General features: G+C 50.4%; 1 protein-coding gene across 8 annotated transcripts in view; it reads right to left on the bottom strand.

Moving 5' to 3' along the window:
- The window catches only part of AGAP1 (ArfGAP with GTPase domain, ankyrin repeat and PH domain 1), a 631,299-nt gene that overhangs the window by 8,054 nt on the left and 602,978 nt on the right, over positions 1-20,267 (bottom strand). For all 8 annotated transcript variants that reach the window (XM_064383377.1, XM_064383379.1, XM_064383381.1 and 5 more), the window contains one exon: positions 2,488-2,743. In XM_064383377.1, the coding sequence (XP_064239447.1) occupies positions 2,488-2,743 (256 nt within the window). The remainder of the gene's footprint in view (positions 1-2,487; positions 2,744-20,267) is intronic.

Genomic DNA, 20,267 nt, shown 5'->3' with positions numbered 1-20,267 from the left:
TTATAAAAAAATACATAAATAAGAGTGCAAGAAGAAAAAAAATCACCCATAATCTTGCTATTCAGAGATAACCTCTGTGAATTAGTGTATTTCCTTCCAATCGGTTTTTTTAAAAAAATCTAAATGTATATATGCATAACTGAGATAAAACATACAAGTAATTTGTATCCTTTTTTTTTTCATTTTTTACCGATCACTGTACTGTGAGCATTTTCTTACATCATTAAAATGACTCAGAAGCACGGTACAAGCTGCAGTGGCTTCTTCAGCCCAGGAGTTCAAGACCAGCCTGAGCAATACAGGGAGACCCTGTCTCTACAAAGAAACACATTTAAAAAAAATTAGCTGGGCATGGTGGTGTGTGCCTGTGGTCCCAGATACTCAGGAGGCTGAGGTGGGAGGATCGCTTGAGTCCAGGAGGCAGAGGCTGCAGTGAGCCGAGATCACACTGCTACACTCCAGCCTGGGCAACAAAGTGAGACCCTGTCTCCCCACCCCAAAAAAACATGACGCATGCCAGTCACATGGTATTCCACCATAGAACCCAATTCAGACCTCTCCTGTCACCTGCTGAACATTAGGTAAAAATTGTCACTGGAACAAACAGTCCCTGATGTATGTCCTCACACAGAATCTTCCTCAGGGTCTGTGATTAGTGAGTGATGATGAGAAGGGGGAAAATACCAGGTTAAAGTACACAACACTTTTAAGCCTTTTGCTCATGAAAAAGAGTGAATTCACTTCCCCTTCAGCCAACTCACAATGTGTGGGACTCAGAGGCCGCTCAACAACATGGAACCACAGCCATCAAAGGAATTTTTGTGCAATTTGGGAAGGAACGATGGCCTGTAATTTATAACTGTGTCCCCTGCTCCAACCAACAATTCATATGTTTAAGTCCTAACACCCAGTACTTTAGAATTGTATTTGGAGATAGAGACTTTATGGTGGTATAGAAGCTTAAATGAGGTCACGATAGGGTTAGTATCTAGACGAGAAGAGGAAGAGGCTGGGTGTGGAGGCTCATACTTGTAATCCCAACACTTTGGGAGGCTGAGGTGAGAGAATTGCTTAAAGCCAGGGGTTCAAAACCCATGGGCAATATAGTAAGACCTTAGCTTTACAAAAATTTTTTTAAAAATTATCATTCATGGGGGTGCATGCCTGTGGTCCGAACTACTTGGGAGGCTGGGGTGGGAGGACTGCTGGAGCTCAGGAGTTTGAGGTGACAGTGGGCTATGATTGTGCCACTGCACTCTAGCCTGGACAACAGAGCAAGATTTTGTCTCAGAAAGAAGGTGGTCAGGGAAGGAAAAATCTACCAGGAGCAAGTGCAGAGGAAAGGCCCTGTGTTCTCACAGGGAGAAGGCGGCCGTTTGCCGCCACGGAGAGAGGCCTCGCCAGAAACCATCCCTGCCGGCCCTTTGATCTTGTACTTTCAGCCTCCAGAACTGTGAGAAAATCAACGTCTGTTGTCTGAGCACCCCGTCTGTGGTATTTTGCTGCGGCAGCCCTAGCATACTACATACGACTCTTATTTGTATTACATCACATGTTGACTGATGAGCAGAAGTGAGTATCGGAGGGCTTTTGGTATCGTATCTGTACATCTCATCTCTGTACATGCTCCCACTGCACCCATCATAAAAGTCAGATCAAAAACATGCCGAAACCTGCAGCCCTCTACACATGCTGCTGTAGAACCTGCTGCTGTGCTGACCCATCCTGCCTTGCGGCTGGAGACAGAAGAGCCTCCTGCTGGGTGACCCACCTCTGGGTGCTGCCCCCAACTCCTGGGCACACACCTGCCCTCCCTACCTGGGGAGCCTCCCTGCAGGCAGCTTTCTGCCCGCCTTGGGTGGGGACCTGTGGTGGCTGAAGCCCCAGGGGACCACAGTCAGCCCCTATGTGGGTGTGGGCTTCTCAGACACAGCTCCCGGGTGGCACAGGCAGGATCTCTGCACAATCGCTTTATCCTTCTTTTTCCCTCATTCAAGCACTGTGACAAATGCTTCAATAGGAATGTAAAGAACAATTTTCCCCAGTAGAAATTAATCAGAATGGTTCAAAAGAAGCCCTTTGACAAACTCCTACCATATCAAACCTCAAAGTTTAGGATCCAGTATTTCTGGGTTAAGTGAATAAAAACACCAAAGGTTTGGAAAAGGGGAAACCCTACGAGCCCTCCAGTTAACACAACCCCTTTCCCCCAGAAGATGATGGAAATGAAACAGTGGGACACCCCCAACCCTGCTTGACAAGGGGCAATCCCAAAAGTGCAATTTCCAGAAACTCTAGCAAGTGCTGTACACGGAGGACCGACTGTCTCTCCATAAGGTCCTGTGCACTTCAATCTGAGTTTCCCATTAGGAGCTCTCCCCACTTGCAGACGGAGAACAGCCTTCTGCCAGAAAGATGCCCATGGAAGCAGAACAGAGCAGAGTGCCCCCTGCAGCCCCATCCTCCCCAGGCGTGCCGGCCACCTACCCAGATGAGGAGCTGTGCCAGGACCACATTTCCCTTGCGACAGGCCAGGTGCAGTGCCGTGCGGCCGTCTCCCTCCCCACAGGTCTCGTTCACCTCGTCCCGGGAGCCGTGTGCCAGCAGCAGGATGGCCGTCCGCAGGTCCTCGTCAGCGGTGGCCCGCAGCAGGTGCTGGCCCAGGGACAGCTCCATGCAGGGTAGCGGGGCCAGGAAGAGCTTCTGCTCGTACTTGGCACGGATCCACCGTTCCTTCTCTTCCCTGCAAAAAGCCACCAGACAGGTGTGGTCACCATCAGGTGAGAGAACACAGGAACCGAGAGGGAAGTGAAATAGCAGAAAGCAAGGGTCTTTACTTGGCACAAAGCCCCCTGGGGGAGAGGTTAATCCGTCTTCACAAAACAGTATCCTCACCAGCAGCATCAGCCCAGAAATACAGGTTCTCAGGCCACACCCCAGATCCCCTGAATCCGAACCTCTCAGGGCATTTCAACAAGCCCTGCAGGGGGTCTAATAGCCCCCAGCTGTGAGAGCTGCTGATCTCAGGCTCATACACTGCCTTGGTGCTCTCCATTTCTGTCACTTTTCACATAGAAGCTGTCCTTGGAAAGAAAGCAATCAGGTAAGGGCTCAAGGCCGTGGCCTTGGATCAGCGGCTGGCACACCCCGACGTACGGGGGAGCCACCCTACTGCCTCGGATCCGCACGACGGAAGCATGGGCTCGGGGCTCAGAGCTCAGTTTCACTTTAAGCAAGAAAGACTGTAAGTCAGGACTGTGGGACACCTGGCTCGAGTCAGAGGGTGGGGGATAGCTAGTGCGCTCCCCACGCCTGGGGGTGACCATGTACTCTTAGCTCCAAACTCCAAAACAGGCAGTGTGTGTGGACTCCCCGGGTCTCCAAACCATTCCAGCTGCAGAAAACATGGCAATAGATTCCCGCAGGAGAGGGCTGAGTCTCCAATGAGGAGGTTTAGAAGGGAGATGCAGCTTTTGGAACCTGCAGATACTTGGGGATGGCTTAAGTGGAGGGGACAGATGTCAGGAATTCCTTAAATGACAAAGAACCGCGGGGTTTTCTGAGGGAAATTGTTCCAGCGTCTGTGAAGCTGGCAGGAAGCTCCTGGAAGCTGGAGCTGAGCGCAGAGGGAGAGGAGAGGATGAAGCTGGGGAGGAGGTGGATGGGGCCGGGGATGTGGAGAGCGGATCATGCTGGTGCCTGACCCCCACCCCCAGCATCACAACCTGGCTGAGATGGGGCTGGCCTCCTCTGCAGAGGACGGGGACCCTCATACACATCTGTGGGGAGGGCTGAGGAGGAGGAGAGGGCAGGATGACACGAGAAGCTCAAGAAATGCAGGAGGAAACCGGAAGCGAGGCATGTTTATGTTGACCCAAAGGAAGGACCCAGGCGAGCAGCTCCTGTACTCTGGCTACTGATGATGGTTTCTGGTTTCTCAAAAAAGAGTGTGAGAGATACTGAAAACTCAAGACTCTGCCGCTTAGCTAGAGGGGAAAAAAAAGGTGAGGTGGTGGGGGACAAGATGTTTTACAAACAGTGTGAGATTTTACAAGTGCTGTTGAAATTTTACAGGGAGCTCAGAGCAGAGCCCGGACAGGGAAGTGCTCCCCGCCTGCCTTCTTGACGAGGATGATGAAGAAAAGAGGCTGGGCATGATGGTTCATGCCTGTAATCTCAGCACTTCGGGAGGCCGAGGTGGGCAGATCGCCTGAGGTCAGGAGTTTGAGACTAGCTTGGCCAACATGGCGAAACCCCGTCTCTACTAAAAATAGAAAAATTTGCCAGGTGTGGTGGTGGGCACCTGTAATCCCAGGTACTTGGGAGGCTGAGGCAGGAGAATTGCCTGAACCCGGGAGGCAGAGGTTGCAGTAGGACGAGATTGCGCTATTGCACTCCAGCCTGGGTGACAAAGTAAGACTCCATCAGAAAGGAAGAAAGAAAGAAAGAAAAGAAAGAGAAGGAAGGAAGGAAGGAAAGAAAGAAAAGAAAAGCAAAGAAAGAAAAAGAAATAAGGAAGGAAGGAAAGAAGGAAAAGAAAAGAAAGAAAGACAAAAGAAAGAAAAGCCCTATATGTAAGACGGGACCGCAATTACCCACAGAGACTTCAATAACGCGCTGATTCACAATGGCCCCCTCCTAAAATTCAGAAGTTTCTCCAGGGGAATAATCAGAGTACACAGCTACAAACGGCACGGAGAAATCACTCAGGGCTTCCGCGAAAGTCTAGAAAGAAAACTCATTACCCGTGACATTTTTGCTTCCGAAGCACAGAGGAAAGGCCTTGTTTACACCTTTTACCCGTGTTTACCCTGCACCTAGTGATCTAGTGTCGAGTTAGCCCTAATCTGTTTTTAAATACTTAGGCAAACAGATTCTTCCAGGAGTAAATCTGGATTAGTTTTGCTTCACTTCCTGGTACATGTGAGTGACCCCAGGGTGACCCCCGACTCTTTTCATTTGGAGATTTCCAGGACAAACATTTGGCTACAGCTGAGAACTGACACCAGCCCCCAAAACGCAGCGGAGGCAGCCCCTGCACCCCGCTAGGGCAAAAACACGCGCACAAAGGCACTGACAGCGTCTGGGAAATACGGGTTAAGGAGACAGACAAAAAGAAGTAGTTCTGATACTATTTTAAATACCTTATTTAAAATGCATTAAACGTTTGTTGATGCATTTCATAAATCACAAAAGAGAAGGAGCAAAACGTGAATTAAATGAAAAGGGATGACGGTGAAGGATATGTCCAGATTTTCAAGTTCCAATTTGCTAACTCTCATTTTTTGGTAGGCATTAAAATCACAACTATTTTATTCCGCTCTGATTGATTTTAAGAGTCATTGCCAAATCACCCAGGGATAAACCAGAGAACTTAACATAGTAGCTACAGTGCCAACTGCAATTATTCAATTTTCTTTTATATTTGAACACCCCAGCCAAAGAATGAGTACAAACCTATGGCTCGTGAACCTTTGGCTCTGTCAGTATGTTCTCCCCGGAACTGCTGGAGTGACTGTCTCACATCTCACCCCACAGGCAACCTCATCTCAACTACCAAGCTGACACACACTTGATGAGCTGTTGTTCACTTTTAAAAATCAGCATTGTTGATACCACCTTAATCCTGCAAGAATGGCTGTAATCAAAAAATCAAAAAACAGCAGATGTTGGCATGGATGTGGTGAACAGGGGACACTTCTACACTGCTGCTAGGAATGGAAACTAGTAAACTAGACTTTATGGAGAACAGTGTGGAGATTCTTTAAAGAACTAAAAGTACAACTACCATTTGATCCAGCAATCCCACTACTCGGTATCTCCCCAGAGGAAAATAAAAGAAAATACTCATACACACATGTTTATAGCAGCACAATTCACAATTGCAAAATCGTGGAACCAACCCAAATGCTCATCAATAACAAGTGGATAAAGAAACTGTGAGAGATATACACACACACACACACACATATGCATATGCACGTATATGCATACATATATACACACACACATATATACACATATACACGTATATGCATACATATATACACATATATACACACACATACATATGTATACATATACACATATATGCATACATATATACACACATACACACATACATATATATACATATACACATACATGCATACATATATACACACATATACACACACATATACACATATATGCATACATATATACACATACACACACATATATATACATATACACGTATATGCATACATATATACACACACATATATACATATACACGTATATGCATACATATATACACACACACATATATACACATATACACGTATATGCATACATATATACACATATATACACACATACATATGTATACATATACACATATATGCATACATATATACACACATACACACATACATATATATACATATACACATACACACATACATATATACACACACATACACATATACATATACATATATGCATACATATATACACATATATACACACACATACATATATACATATACACATATGCATACATATGTACACACATACATATATATACATATACACATATATGCATACATATATACACACACATATACATATATATGATGGAATACTATAGCCATAAAAAAGAATGGATTAACAGCATTTGCAGTAACCCGAATGAGATTGGAGACCATTATTCTAAGGGAAGTAACTTAGGAATGGAAAGCAAACATCGTATGTCCTCACTGGTATGTGGGAGCTAAGCTATGAGGACACAAAGGCATAAGAATGATATAATGGAGTTTGGGAACTTGCGGGGAAGAGTGGGAGGGGTTGAGGGATAAAAGACTGCAAACAGGGTGCAGTGTATACTGCTTGGGTGATGGGTGCACCAAAATCTCACAAATCACCGCTAAAGAACTTGCTCATGACCGGGTGTGGTGGCTCATGCCTATAATCCCAGCACTTTGGGAGGCTGAGGAGGGTGGGTCTCTGGAGGTCAGGAGTTCAAGGCCAGCCTGACAAACATGGTGAAACCCCATCTCTACTAAAAATACAAAATAGGCGAGTGTGGTGGTGCGCACCTGTAATCCTACCTACTCAGACTGAGGCAGGAGAATCGCTTGAACCCAGAAGGCAGAGGCTGCAGTGAGCTGAGATGGCACCACTGCACTACAGCCTGGGCGACACAGTGACATTATCTCAAAAAAAAAAAAAGAAAAAGAAAAAGAAAAAAAGAAAAAAAAGAATTTATTCATGTAACCAAATACCACCTGTACCCCAATAACTTATGGAAAAAAATCAGCATTGTTTAAACTATGTAATGAAAGGTGGGTCCAGGTTTTGTGGGGCTAAAAATGTATACCATTCTGGAGGCCTCTTTTAAGAGAAAGATTCTAGGATTCTGTACATGAAGTTAGGAAGAGGGCCTGGAGGAGGATGGTAGAAGGGGCAGCCCCTAAGGTTCAGGCTTCCTTATCGAAACTACTGCAAGAGCTGGAACCGGTGATTCGTAAGGGCCTGAAACCCTCTAACAATTCAGATACAGAAAACGGGGTTTTGGTATTGGAGAGTCATCTCGGAACACTGCAGAGAAAGGAGGTAAGCACCAAGTCCCTTGGTGACTCCTTAGCAGGATCAGCCTCCCCGAGGGTTCCACGTCCACGTGACCTTCTCTCTCTCCACCACTGACACCCCCAGATCTATTCCTGCAGCTTTTATCACCTGATGGAACCAAAGGTCTTCACCCAAACTTCCTGTGCTACTTAAAAACAGAAGCTTTCGGCCGGGTGTGGTGGCTCACGCCTGTAATCCCAGCACTTTGGGAGGCCAAGGCGGGTGGATCGCTTGAGGTCAGGAGTTTTGAGACCAGCCTGGTCAACATAGTGAAACCCTGTCTCTACTAAAAAATACACAAATTAGCTGGGTGTGGTGGCACATGCCTGTAATCCTAGCTACTTAGGAGGTTGAGGCAGAAGAATTGCTTGGACCTGGGAGTTGGAGGTTGCAGTGAGCCAAGATCGCACTATTGCACTCCAGCCTGGGTGACAGAGCGAGACTCTGTCTAAACAAAAGAAAGAAAGAAAAAAAAAAAAAAAGCACGAAAAGACCCAGACACTTTCAATGCTGACTTCTGAGTCCTTTGGGACTGCAATATTTCATTGTTTTTTTGGGTACTAGGAGGTAGCCAGGGAGTTAGGGCAGCCACTTGGCTTTGTGTCTGTATCAGAAGTGATTCTTGTTAGCAGCTGAAATTTAACTAGTATGAAGACAGAACTCAGACAAGGGCAATGGGCTATCTGGGTGCTAATTCAGCACCCTCAGGCATGTCGGCCACCTGCTGTGACTTGAAGCCCACCTCCTGTGGCTCTTCCCTTCCTGATGCCAGGGGGAAAGCTTAGCTTCCTGCACTTTCTTCAATGGCCAAAGGCAGGGAAAAGAAATCTCCTCACCAACGCTGAGCTCAAAGGCTGCACTCTGAAGCAGTGGAGACTGTGGCTTACATGCCTGCTTTTTTCTAGTTAGGGGTGTAGTCTTTCTAATAACTTCTTGGACCCTCCTTCCCTCATCTGTCATGTGCAGACAGGGATGTCTACACCAGGCAGGGCTGTTTTGGGATTTGAGATCACGCATGTGGATGACAGTGTGGCCACAGTGGTTCACCTGCAAAGAGCAGCTACTGTTATGACTGACGAGAACAGCCTCTCTGATAATGCAGCGTGATGGTGAGCACACGGCTCACAGTAAATCGGCATGTGTAAACAAAGTGCCAGGGGCCGCGGGTGCAGAAGGCCTGCTGGGCGCTGGGGGCTTCTACATCATGGCTGTCTGTATACACGAGCCTCACGCGACTCTACATGCTCAGCATGGTGGGGGGGCCGCTCCTGGCCAGAGGCCTTGCCAAGCTTGCTGGCATCCTGTGAGCTCCCCCAAGGGTGCAGAGGATGTCGAGACTCTGGGGTAAGGAGGAGTCTGGCTGGTTTAAATGACCTCACAGCTGTCAGAGTCACAGGGGCAGCATCTGGTTGGCTCCAGCCCATAGCCTTGAGATGTATAAAGCCTTCTTGGATGTTAGAGGCTGAGTCATGTCCCACAAAATTCACATGCTGAAGCCTTAACTCTCAATGTGGCTGAATGTGGAGATGGGGTCCTTCAAGGAGAGAATTAAGCTTCAATGACACCATAAAGGTAGAGCCCTAATTCAATACGCCAGGTGCCAGTGTAAGGGGATGGGACAGTGGTGATGTCTCTGTCTCCCTCTGAACACACCCGGAGGAAAGACAGGAGACGGGGAAAAGGTGCCGTCTGCGAGCCAGGGAGAGATGTCTTACCAGAAACAAACCCTTAGGGCACCCTGACCTCGGACTTCCAGCCTCCCGAACTGTGAGATGTGAATGTCCTGTGCTGAAGCCACCCATGTGTAATATGCTATTATGGCAGCCTGAGCCGACGCACACTCTGGACAGCATCCTCCATCTTTCTCACGAGCATCTGCATGTACAGGTCACACGTGACCAAGGGACAGGCTGACAATGGCTTCTTCTCGATGAGACTATTCCACCCAGAAGCATCTGCCCTAACTAAGAAGCCACGACGTCAAAGCACACAGACCCAAATGGCCACCCGGATGCCTCGATTCTGCTTCTGGGATCCCCGGCTTGTCTCGGCCGAGCCTTTCATTTTCCCCAAGGAAGGCCAGTTCAAGAGCAGGCAGCTGGCAGTAGATCACCTCCCCTCATTCCAATCCCCGGGAGGACCACTGCTCACAGCCTCCGTTAGCTAATGAGCTAAAAAATGAATTATTGGCGCGGCCGGCCGTCAGCAGAAAGGAGGGGGCCCAGCTCCTCATTTGATGTGGTGCTGACACACCTTTAAATAAATCAACCGCAGGAGAGCGAGGGACAAGGAGGGAACGGGCGACTCATCGGAAGAAAGGCACTGACCCAATCCCCAAAATAAAAAGAAAAGGTACATTTCAGGCGCCGTCGCGTTTTGTATGTGCTTCTCCTCCTGCCTAAAAGAAGGCGTCTTTTGTAGGTGGCTCTTTACCTCTCTCTGGGCCATGACAGGAAGCCATCCACAGGGACAGCCAGGCGCTGAGCACGGGACTTAGGAATCACTGGGTAGGCGCAGGGCCTGGGTCGCAGGAGCTGTAAGTTTTTCAGGGTCTGCATGCTCGGAGACAGACACGCTAGCATTGCAGCCTGATGGGCTCTGGCGCACTTGAGCTCGAGGACTGGTGACTTGGTCAAGGTGGCTTTCCTGCGTTTACCCCAGAGACAATTCTCTCAGACACTCCCCACCTGCACCCCACATACTCAGTGCCTGCCGCACCAAATCCACCATATGACTCAGGTGGCAAGGTGTTATCTCCCCATAACCAGAGCACTCAGTGTGGGGGTACGGATGACAGGAACGGACATTATTGATCATTCCTGGTAACACCAGACTCTTAAGGGGACCCCGAGCATGTACATATTTTAAAAAACAAACTCCATATCCAATGAGGAACAAGATGCACATATGAGGGCAGAGTGGTGGCCATATTTTGGGAAAAAAGAAAGGCTGCAGGAAAGAAGAGACAGTCAATTTCATTGCAAGTTTCAAAGGGAGAAAAAGAGTGGAGAGCTCGGAACTAACAGACATGGCTTTTCCTTCTTTGAAAGAGAGCTAGAAGGAAGGGAAGACCCAGAGAATTTTTCACCATCCAGGCCAGACAGGGCTGCAGAGCAGAAGCAGGGTGGCTCCCAATCTGGCCCCCACCTTCAGGACAGGCCTGGGGCCATGAGGTTGCCAGCTGGCAGCCTGGCAGGGCCAGAGTTCTCTTCTCTGGAAAAAGACGGATGCTGAGCTGCCTTCAACCTGCCCAGGGACCAGACTGAGAGTGGGAAAGCCCTCGGTGCATGTGCCTGTGAGTGTGAGTGCCCACTCCCGACTCCTGGGCCCCTGAGCTTGGGCCGGGATGCCCACGCTGCTCCCAGCTTGCCCAGTGTCATACAACTCCCAGAGCCTGCAAACAGAAAGCAGGTGCACAGATGGCACGGCAGCCAACCCAGCGGCGACAGATGCAAGGCAGAGTTAAGAACAGATCAGGAGGGATGGGATGGAGAAGGGCATTTATGCTTACAAGGGAAAATGTGCAAATCAGGGTTGGGGAGAGAGAGTTTTTATTGCTTTTCTTTTCTTTTTTTATTGAGATGGAGTCTCACTGTGTTACCCAGGCTGGAGTGCAGTGGTGCAATCTCAGGCTGGCGTGCAGTGGCACAATCTCAGCTCACTGCAACCTCTGCCTCCCAGGTTCAAGCGCTTCTCCTGCCTCAGCCTCCTGAGTAGCTGGGATTACAGGCACCCACCATCACACCCAGCTAATTTTTGTATTTTTAGTAGAGATGGGGTTTCACCATATTGGCCAGGCTGGTCTTGAACTCTCCTGATCTCAAGTGATTTGCCTGCCTCGGCCTCCCAGAGTGCTGGGATTACAGGTGTGAGCCACCGCACCCAGGCTCCAAAGAGCTTCTATTTCAATCTCTGCGGCAAGGACCCAGGGTGGGAGCCGATTATCACATGCAGGCTGCACCAGGCTCTGTCTTGGGGTTACAGGTCCTGGGGTGAAAGCCTGTGGGGAGACCACATGGGAGCCCAGGGCTGCAGTGTCCGATGGAGAATACACCCAAGTAGGACCAGTCACGTGACTGATGACTATGATGAAAAGGGAACAACAAACTGTGATGGTTTATCTGTCCTCAAGTGACTGGGGGATGCCATGGGTGGGTCTGTGTGTTCCCAGCACTTCACACTGTCTAATACTGGGATCGACCGTTTCTTCTTCTTTCTTTGAGACAGGGTCTCGCTCTGTCGCCCAGGCTGGAGTGCAATGGCTTGACCAGGGCTCACCTCGACCTCCTGGGCTCAAGCAGTCCTCTCAACTCAGCCTCCCAAGTAGCCGGGAGTACAGGTGTACACCACCATGCATGGCTAATTTTTTGTATTTTCTGTAGAGACAGGGTTTTACCATGTTGCCCAGGCTGGTCTCAAACTCCTGGACTCAAGTGATCCACCTGCTTCAACCTCTCAAAGTGCTGGGATTACAAGTGTTGAGACACAGTGCCTGGTCTTCTCTCTCTCTCTCTCTTTTTTTTTTTTAAAGACAGGATCTTGCTGTGTTGCCCAGGCTGGGTTTGAGCAGGCTGGATTGCTTTGGGTTCAAGTGATCCTCCTCCCTCAGCCTCTCGAGTAGCTGTGACTACAGGCGTGTGCCACCATGCCTGGCTAAATTTGTGTGTGTGTAGAGATAGCAATCCTCCCACCTCAGCCTCCTGAGTAGCTGTGACTACAGGCGTGTGCCACCATGCCTGGCTAAATTTGTGTGTGTATAGAGATAGCAATCCTCCCACCTCAGCCTCCTGAGTAGCTGTGACTACAGGCGTGTGCCACCATGCCTGGCTAAATTTGTGTGTGTGTAGAGATAGCAATCCTCCCACCTCAGCCTCCTGAGTAGCTGTGACTACAGGCGTGTGCCACCATGCCTGGCTAAATTTGTGTGTGTATAGAGATAGCAATCCTCCCACCTCAGCCTCCTGAGTAGCTGTGACTACAGGCGTGTGCCACCATGCCCAGCTAAATTTGTGTGTGTGTAGAGATAGCAATCCTCCCACCTCAGCCTCCTGAGTAGCTGTGACTACAGGCGTGTGCCACCATGCCTGGCTAAATTTGTGTGTGTGTAGAGATAGCAATCCTCCCACCTCAGCCTCCTGAGTAGCTGGGCCTATAGGCATGTGGCACCATGCCCAGCTGGGATCAGCCCTTTCTCATCCCGGTAACTGGAGATGCTGCAGTGAGGGTACCTTCCCTGCAGGGATGTATCAATGCAGTCTGCTGTCTGATCACTGCTAGTGTCTGTGTCACCCCAAATCCATTTGCTGAAATCCTAACTCCCCGAGGAGATGTTATTAAGAGGTCAGGCCTAGGTGGTGATGGCCCTGCCCTCATAAATGGGATTTGTGCTCTTATAAGAGGCCTGAGAGAGCTGGTTTACCTTTTCTACCACATGAGGACATAGAATGAGGCACCCTCCATGAAGCAGAGACCGAGCCCTCACCAGACACCAACTCTGCCGTGTCTCTATCTTGGACTTTTCAGCCTCCAGAACCATGAGCCAGATGTTTCTGTTGTTTATAAATTACCCCATCTAAGGCATTTTGTTATAGCAGCCCCAGAAGACTAAGACAGTAATAAACCTAGGGCTTCCTGCATCATTTCTCCAATGCTACATGAGGCTAGTGGTGGGTTGTAGGAGACTGATCATGGACATATATTTATGTAAATGTAAAGAGTCACTATTAAAATAGACAAACTCCGTTAAAAAGACTAGGAAAAGTGTCAGTAATGTTCATAGCCAATGCTCATCTAGTATCTGCGATGTGCCTACTGAGTTGAGGCTTTTTTATTTTTTGAAACAGGGTCTAGCTTTGTCATCCAGACTAGAGTGTAGTGGTGTGATCATAGCTCACTGCAGTCTTGAACTCCTGGGCTCAAGTGATCCTCCTGCCTCAGCCTCCCAAGTAGGTGGGACTACAGGTGCATATCATCATGCCCAGCTGATTTCTAATTTTTTTTTCTTAGAGAAGGGGGTGTTTTTCTTTTCTTGTCTTTCCTTTTGGAGACAGGGTCTCTTTCTGTTGCCCAGGTTGGAGTACAGTGGCTCCACCAGGGTTGCTCAGGCTGGTCTTGAACACCTGGCCTCAAGCAATCCTCCCACCTTGGCCTCCCAAAGTGCTGAGATTACAAGCGTGAGTCACTGCACCCGGCCCAGGCTGAGCCTTTGGTATAATTATCTGGTTTAATTCTGACAACCCCTAGTGAGGAAGGTCCTATTCTTATCCCCATCTTAGAGGAGAAGGTCAGTGGTACAGAGATGGGGAACCCTGCCCAGGGCCCCCAGCTGGGAGAGCTGACAGACTGGCTGGCCTGGCACTGCCTGACCTCCTGCTCAGGGATCTGATGCCTCCCAGATTAGGAAGCTTCTTCCCATCTGCACAGCCACCGCCCGGGCTTCGAGATTCTAGGTGGATCCACAGCGTCATTCCACCACTCTCTCCCTGTGGCCATCTCAACACTTGGTCCTGGTCTCTGGCGAAGGGTTAGGCAGGGTTTGCTTTCGAGAAAGAAAGCTGTGGCCCCAGCGGGGCAGCTGTAAGCTGCACATGGGTGTTGACATGAATTAATGGAAATAAAATAACGTAAAAAACACAGTTCCTTGAGACACATTTCAAATGCTTTACATAAATATGTGGTTGGCAGCTGCCACCTTGGGCTGCTGAGATCCAGAACATTCCCATGGCTGCTGGTCTAGAACACCAACACCTCTGCTGATCAGGACATGTCCATGGCTGCGATCGAGAACGTTTCTGCCATCGCGGGGGTGCCTGGATCCAGTCATCTCAGGTTTTCCTTCCTCCTTTGCTTCCCTACCAACATTATTTGTAATTTATTATTATAAATTTTTACAATAATTACAAAGATTAATGATAATTTATGGAATTTTAGAATAAATAGAAAGGAAATCACTAAAAAGGAAATGGCAAGTAATATAGATACCAGTTCCCCAAACAGAGGTGCTGCCAGGTATAAGGTGCCCGGGTGGTGAGGGTGACCAAGCAGCTGAGTCCCAGAGGTGACCCTGGTCACGGCAGGTGGCAGGGTCATCTGTGCACTGGCAAAGCCTTGTGAGTCATGAGCAAAGGATAGACCAAGACCTCTGGGGACACCTGGAGAGCTTGGCGAAGTCACACCTAGACACGACCACCTCCAGAGAGAAACGCTGTCTTTCTGCAATGCCCCATCCTCTGTTCCTCATGCATTTGAGAGCTGCGAAGATGTGGTCACACACAGCCATCCGCAGCTGTGTTTTGGTCCTGGCAGGGAGGGCTCAGCATGGAGCCAAGGGGTAACAAGGTTAATGGCTTGGATTCCCAGAAAAGAAAGTTTTAAGCAAATAACCACAAAGCTTCTGACCGCCTTTCAGCACTGTCTTGTGGCGGGGTCTGGGAGATGAGCGGGACACAGACAAGTGAGTGGGCGGCCAGACGGTCCCTCAGTCCTCACGGGGGCCGCTGTGGGGGCAGGGCTGGGGCGTTCTGGGGTGCCGTAAAAGTGGTCTCTTGGTGGTTTCATCCCGAGCCTTCGAATCTCACAAATGTGGCTTTCTGAGCACGTCTACAAAACACTGAGCGACAGCTTTTCCCGAAAGTGCACTGCAGGTCGGGTCTAATGTGTTCATTTTGATTGGAACCCCTCTCTCCAGGGGCGAAAAGGCCAAAAGAATTTGTGTATTTGTGCCTGCGGCCTGTCACAGCCTTCCCTTTGCAAACATCTCCCCCTGCCCCCACCAACAGGTGGGAGAGGAGTTCAGCAGCAGAGCGGGCTGGCGTGGAGGAACACCCTCGGGGTGAGGCGCAGACCCTGGAGGGACCCGCCTGCCTGGTGTTGAAACAGTGACAGAGGAGGAGAGGAAGGACAGAGGAAGAGAGAAAGGAGGGCTAGCAGCAAGGAATTTCCAGAGTGCTTCCTGCCTCAAGCAAAACAGGAACTGGGAGGGGAGGCATGGAAGAGGGGGCTGGAACAATATGTGAGGAAGAGAGAGGGGCTTCCTCTCTCGGCAGGGGAATACCCCGGCCCACTGCGAGCGGGCGCTGACGGCTGCCCCCACCTTGCACGCATGCCTTCTCCCTGAGCCGCGTTGCTAGGGGGTCAGGCGGAGGGACGGAGCACAGCCCACAAAGGCCGATGGATATTTATTCCTTAATTACCGAATGCTTTTAAGAAGCTGGCCACTGTAAATCCCGTGTGCAGGGAGCAGGAGGCAGTGGACAAGGATTTATGCTCGTGGGGCAAAGACAAAATAAATATCCCGCCTGACTTCTGATCAATATTATGAGTGTTTTTGCCAACCTGCAGGGTGTTTTATGAGCACAGAGGAACAGAAGAGGATCATTATTAATTAAATAAAGTCAACCATATTAGGCTTATTACTTCTGCAAGTCACAGTTAAATGTGCCCGGCCGCAGGTGAGGGGGCTGGCAGATCTCCGGGCAGGTGCGGGCCCCAGGTGGCCCAGGAGCGTGAGGATGTGCCCGGGTGCTCTGGCCCCAGCGTGCGGGATTTACAGTGGCCAGCTTCATGAAAGCAGCCATGAAGGAGACGTCGGATCAGGCTGAGACTTGGGGCACTTGTGGCTTTGCTGCCATCAGCACCGGGCTTTCCCAATACTCCCCGCCTGTTGGGAACCTGACCAGGCCTCATAGAATATTCCCGGATACAAGTCCCAGTGCAAATGCAACCTCATTGTCCTCAAGTGAGACAACCTATGGTGACCATCTGAGGAATCATGAAAGCAGGCGTGAAGATGGACCAGGCCAGCAGCCCACACCCACCCGGGCGGGGGAACACATGAGGCCAGCTAGTGAACCCAGCCAGTGCAGGACCAAGGCTCTGTTTGGTGTCTACATGTGCCAAGCACTCCGTAAGCACCCACACAGAGGCGGAGGACCCGGTCTTCTCTGCGCAGGGCCATGGTTGGTTTTAGGGCCCTGGGCAGCCCCCCTCTCCCACGCCTGTTTTTCCTCATGAGAGGCTCAGTGATTCAAGGTCTGCTGCCTCTGAAGTTCGAGGTCCTGCAGGAGAATCGCTGGGGAGGTAAAGACAGGGCAGAAGGTGTTGCTACCCCTCGAGGACAGAGAGTCAGCTGCCTGCCAGCAAGAGGCCTGCACAGCCGGTCCAGACCCCACCCAGGGCGCTCTCTCACTGAGCCCACTCGACGGCCTTGGCCCAGCTCGCCACGTTGACACGTGTCAAATGCACCACAGTCCAGGGCAGCCACCTCCTCGTAGACTTCAGTCACCTCTGTGGGGCCCGGCACACTCTGTGGTATGCAGTTGGGCAAGGAAGCAGCAGGGGTTCTTGAGGTACTCTCTCCTGGGCCCCCCTCGTGAAGCCAGACCTTGCCTGGTCCTCCTGGCCTACTCCTGCGAGATCTGCAGACCCCATCCTGCTGCTGCCAGCACTGTGGCCAAGGTAGGTGGGAAAGTCAGCCCACGGCCTGCAGAGAGCCCCGCCCACGGCCTGCAGAGAGCCCAGCCCACGGCCTGCAGAGAGCCCCGCCCACGGCCTGCAGAGAGCCCCGCCCACGGCCTGCAGACAGCCCCGCCCACGGCCTGCAGAGAGCCCCGCCCACGGCCTGCAGAGAGCCCAGCCCACGGCCTGCAGAGAGCCCAGCCCACGGCCTGCAGAGAGCCCTGCCCACGGCCTGCAGAGAGCCCTGCCCACGGCCTGCAGACAGCCCAGCCCACGGCCTGCAGAGAGCCCAGCCCACGGCCTGCAGAGACCCCTGCCCACCAGCTGGCTGTGCATGACCCCAGCCGCTTTCTCCAACTCTGTTCATTGGAGATCCACCCCAGAATGAAAGAACTGGCTTATGTGAATTCTTGGCTCCCTGGAATCATAGCATGGTCCCCAGAGCCCACCCTTCTCAAAGCTTTTCACTGCCTACTTGGGATGCCACAGGCTGGAAGAAGTGCAGTGTCCATTACACGGAGGGCAGGGGCCGGCTGCGTCACACACACAACATCATATCATATCACATCATATCAGTATCATATCACACCTATTCTAAAAGTGACTATATAATTGGAAGTAAATCACTCCTCAGTAATTGCATAGCATTTCATAGGTTTAAATGAAATATTGGTTGGCTGCTTGTTTGTTATTTTCTTCCCTTATTCCTTCCTGTCTCCATTGTTAAGCACAATTATTGGCATAAAAGAGGTTTTCAATTCCCATTTTTAGACTGCATTCTAGCCTGGGCAATAAAGCAATACTCCCATTCTCTCTCCCTCTTTCTCTTCCTTTTTCTTCCTCTCCTTCATTCTTTTTTTTTCTTAAAAAAAAAACAAAAACAAAAAACTATTATTTTTATGAACAAAAACTTAATCATCTTATATAAACACATTTCTCCAGAAAGAACATAGTATTATTTCCTCAGAAACTATACTTGAGATGTAACTGACTTTAATGTGTTATAGGTATTGTAGGGAGAATTACCTAGATTAATTTTTTTATCAAAATTGGCACACAGGTGCCCAGGGGCCCCGAGCCCCACACCCTGCCATGGCGCCTGCACGTCTGCCCTCCTGTGGCCAGCTCTGGCGCGCTGCAGAGGGCCATCCGCTTCCCACTGAGGCTTGGACACCAGATAGGAAAGGCCAAGAGAGGCTGGGACACTGCTGCTCTGCAAATGGACGAACGGTCCTCAGGCTTCAATCAAGGTCCTGAATCCAAGGTCCTCTCCAGCTCCAGCCACACTGATTCCCATACGTGCTTCGAAACCGGCAAACACAGCAGACATCCCGATGCCTGGGGCCCCAAAGGCTGCCAGTCAGCCAGCCAAGGGCAGCTGGAAACAGTGATCTGCTGCAGCGCCAGGTGTCCCTGGGAAGGGTGACAGGAGCAATGGTGTCTGTGTGCTCCTGAAAGTCATTCGCTGAAGCCCTAACCCGCGGTATGATGGTGTTTGGAGACAGGACCACTGGGAGGTGATTCGGTCAGAAAAGTAGAGCCCCCATGAATGGGATTCTCACCCTTAGAAGAGACACAGAGAGATGAGCACTCTCCTCTCCTCCACGTGAGGACACAGCAAGAGGCATCTGTTTGTAAGCCAGGAAGAGGCCCCTCACCAGAAACGAATCAGCCAGCACCTTGATCTTGGACTTCCCAGCCTTCAGGTGCGAGGAATACATTTCTGTGGTGTATTTTGTTACAGCAGGCAGAACTCACTGAGACAAGCTGCCAGCATCACTGCAGAGTTCACAGAGCCTTTGTCTTCCTCCCTGTCCTTGGTCCCCCTGGCCCTGCCCATCTTTCACCCTTACCTGGCTGCCATGTTAAAACTGAAGTGGATGCACAACTGTGTGCATGCTGGTTCTTTTTTTTTTAATTTTTAATTTTTAGAGACAGATTCTCACTCTGTCGCCCAGTGCAGTGGCACGATCTTGGCTCACTGCAACCTCTGCCTCCCAGGTTCAAGCAAGTCTCCTGCCTCGGCCTCCTGAGTGGCTGGGACTAGAGGCACACACCACCACGACTGGCTAATTTTTGTATTTTTTTTGTAGAGACGGGGTTCCACCATATTGGTCAGGCTGGTCTTGAACTCCTGACCTCATGAGCCACCCGCCTTGGCCTCCCAAGGTGCTGGGATTACAGGCGTGAGCCACTGCACCTGGCCTCATGCCCGGTTCTTACTTTTAAAACAGGTTAAGTGGAATATTTTAGATTTTTCCATTCAGACCAATTAACCGCTTTGTTCGAAGCTGTTTTTCCTTTAGGTAGCCTGAATGCCCATCGCTTTTTTGCTGGTTTGGAAAGTCAGCCCTGATCTCTAGACAGAAGAAACTCAGCCTCATCTTCCCTCCCAACAGCCAGGAGAGCCTGATGCTAACCTGCCGGGTGGAGCTGGTACACTCCGGTCAGAGCTACAGGAACCGGCTGAGACGGGCACCCACAGCTCTGCTCTGGCACCTTGAGGGTTCTCTGTGCACACCAGTCTTTGTAATCCCAGTTGGATTCTCTAAGTGGCCAGAGGGCTGTGGCTTTGTAAAGGATTCTGATGGTGGTCCTGACCCTCACAGCCCTGTGCCCCTAGGAATCAGAGAAGGGACAAGGATTTTGTGTGGGGCAGACAGCTCAGGTGCTGGCCAAGGGGCAGGATCCATCCCTGATGGGAACGTCGTTTGATGAGGCTGCAGGACTGAGGTCCCCACCTGTCGAGGAGCACAGCTGGGGGACTTCTCAGCCCCATGCAGCCAGAGGGCACTGGGGATGGAACCGAATGGGGTGCTTGGGAAACTGGACCTGCCCGGGTCAGCCTGGCCTGGTGGTTTGTCTCATAGAAGCCAACAGGCCTGGCCCTCCCTACCAGCGCCCTGGCTGCTGGAGCGGGCACTCAGCCTCTTCTCTCAGGCCTCCACACTGGTCTCCCGCCTTGCAGGGTTCCTGGGGCAGATCCACTGCCCAAAGCTCCCCACCTAAATGCAGGCGGGAAGTGGCTAAGGTTTCACGCTGCTGCAGGCCTGCGCTGGAATACTTGATTTCCCTACCTGCAAAAGGGGATAAAACCCTCCACATCTCAGGAATATGGTGAGGACATAAGGAGGTCGTGCATGTGGCACAATGCCTGGGGAAGCCCTTGGTAAATGCACAAGGGCAGGGTGGGGACAGGA

The sequence above is a fragment of the Aotus nancymaae genome, unplaced genomic scaffold (genome assembly GCF_030222135.1).
Source record: "Aotus nancymaae isolate 86718 unplaced genomic scaffold, 86718_ANA_hifiasm-v0.15.2.pri h1tg000031l, whole genome shotgun sequence".
Classification (NCBI taxonomy): Eukaryota; Metazoa; Chordata; class Mammalia; order Primates; family Aotidae; genus Aotus; species Aotus nancymaae.
Note: the sequence above shows the minus strand (reverse complement) of the source record. Positions and strands in the feature narration are given on the sequence as shown.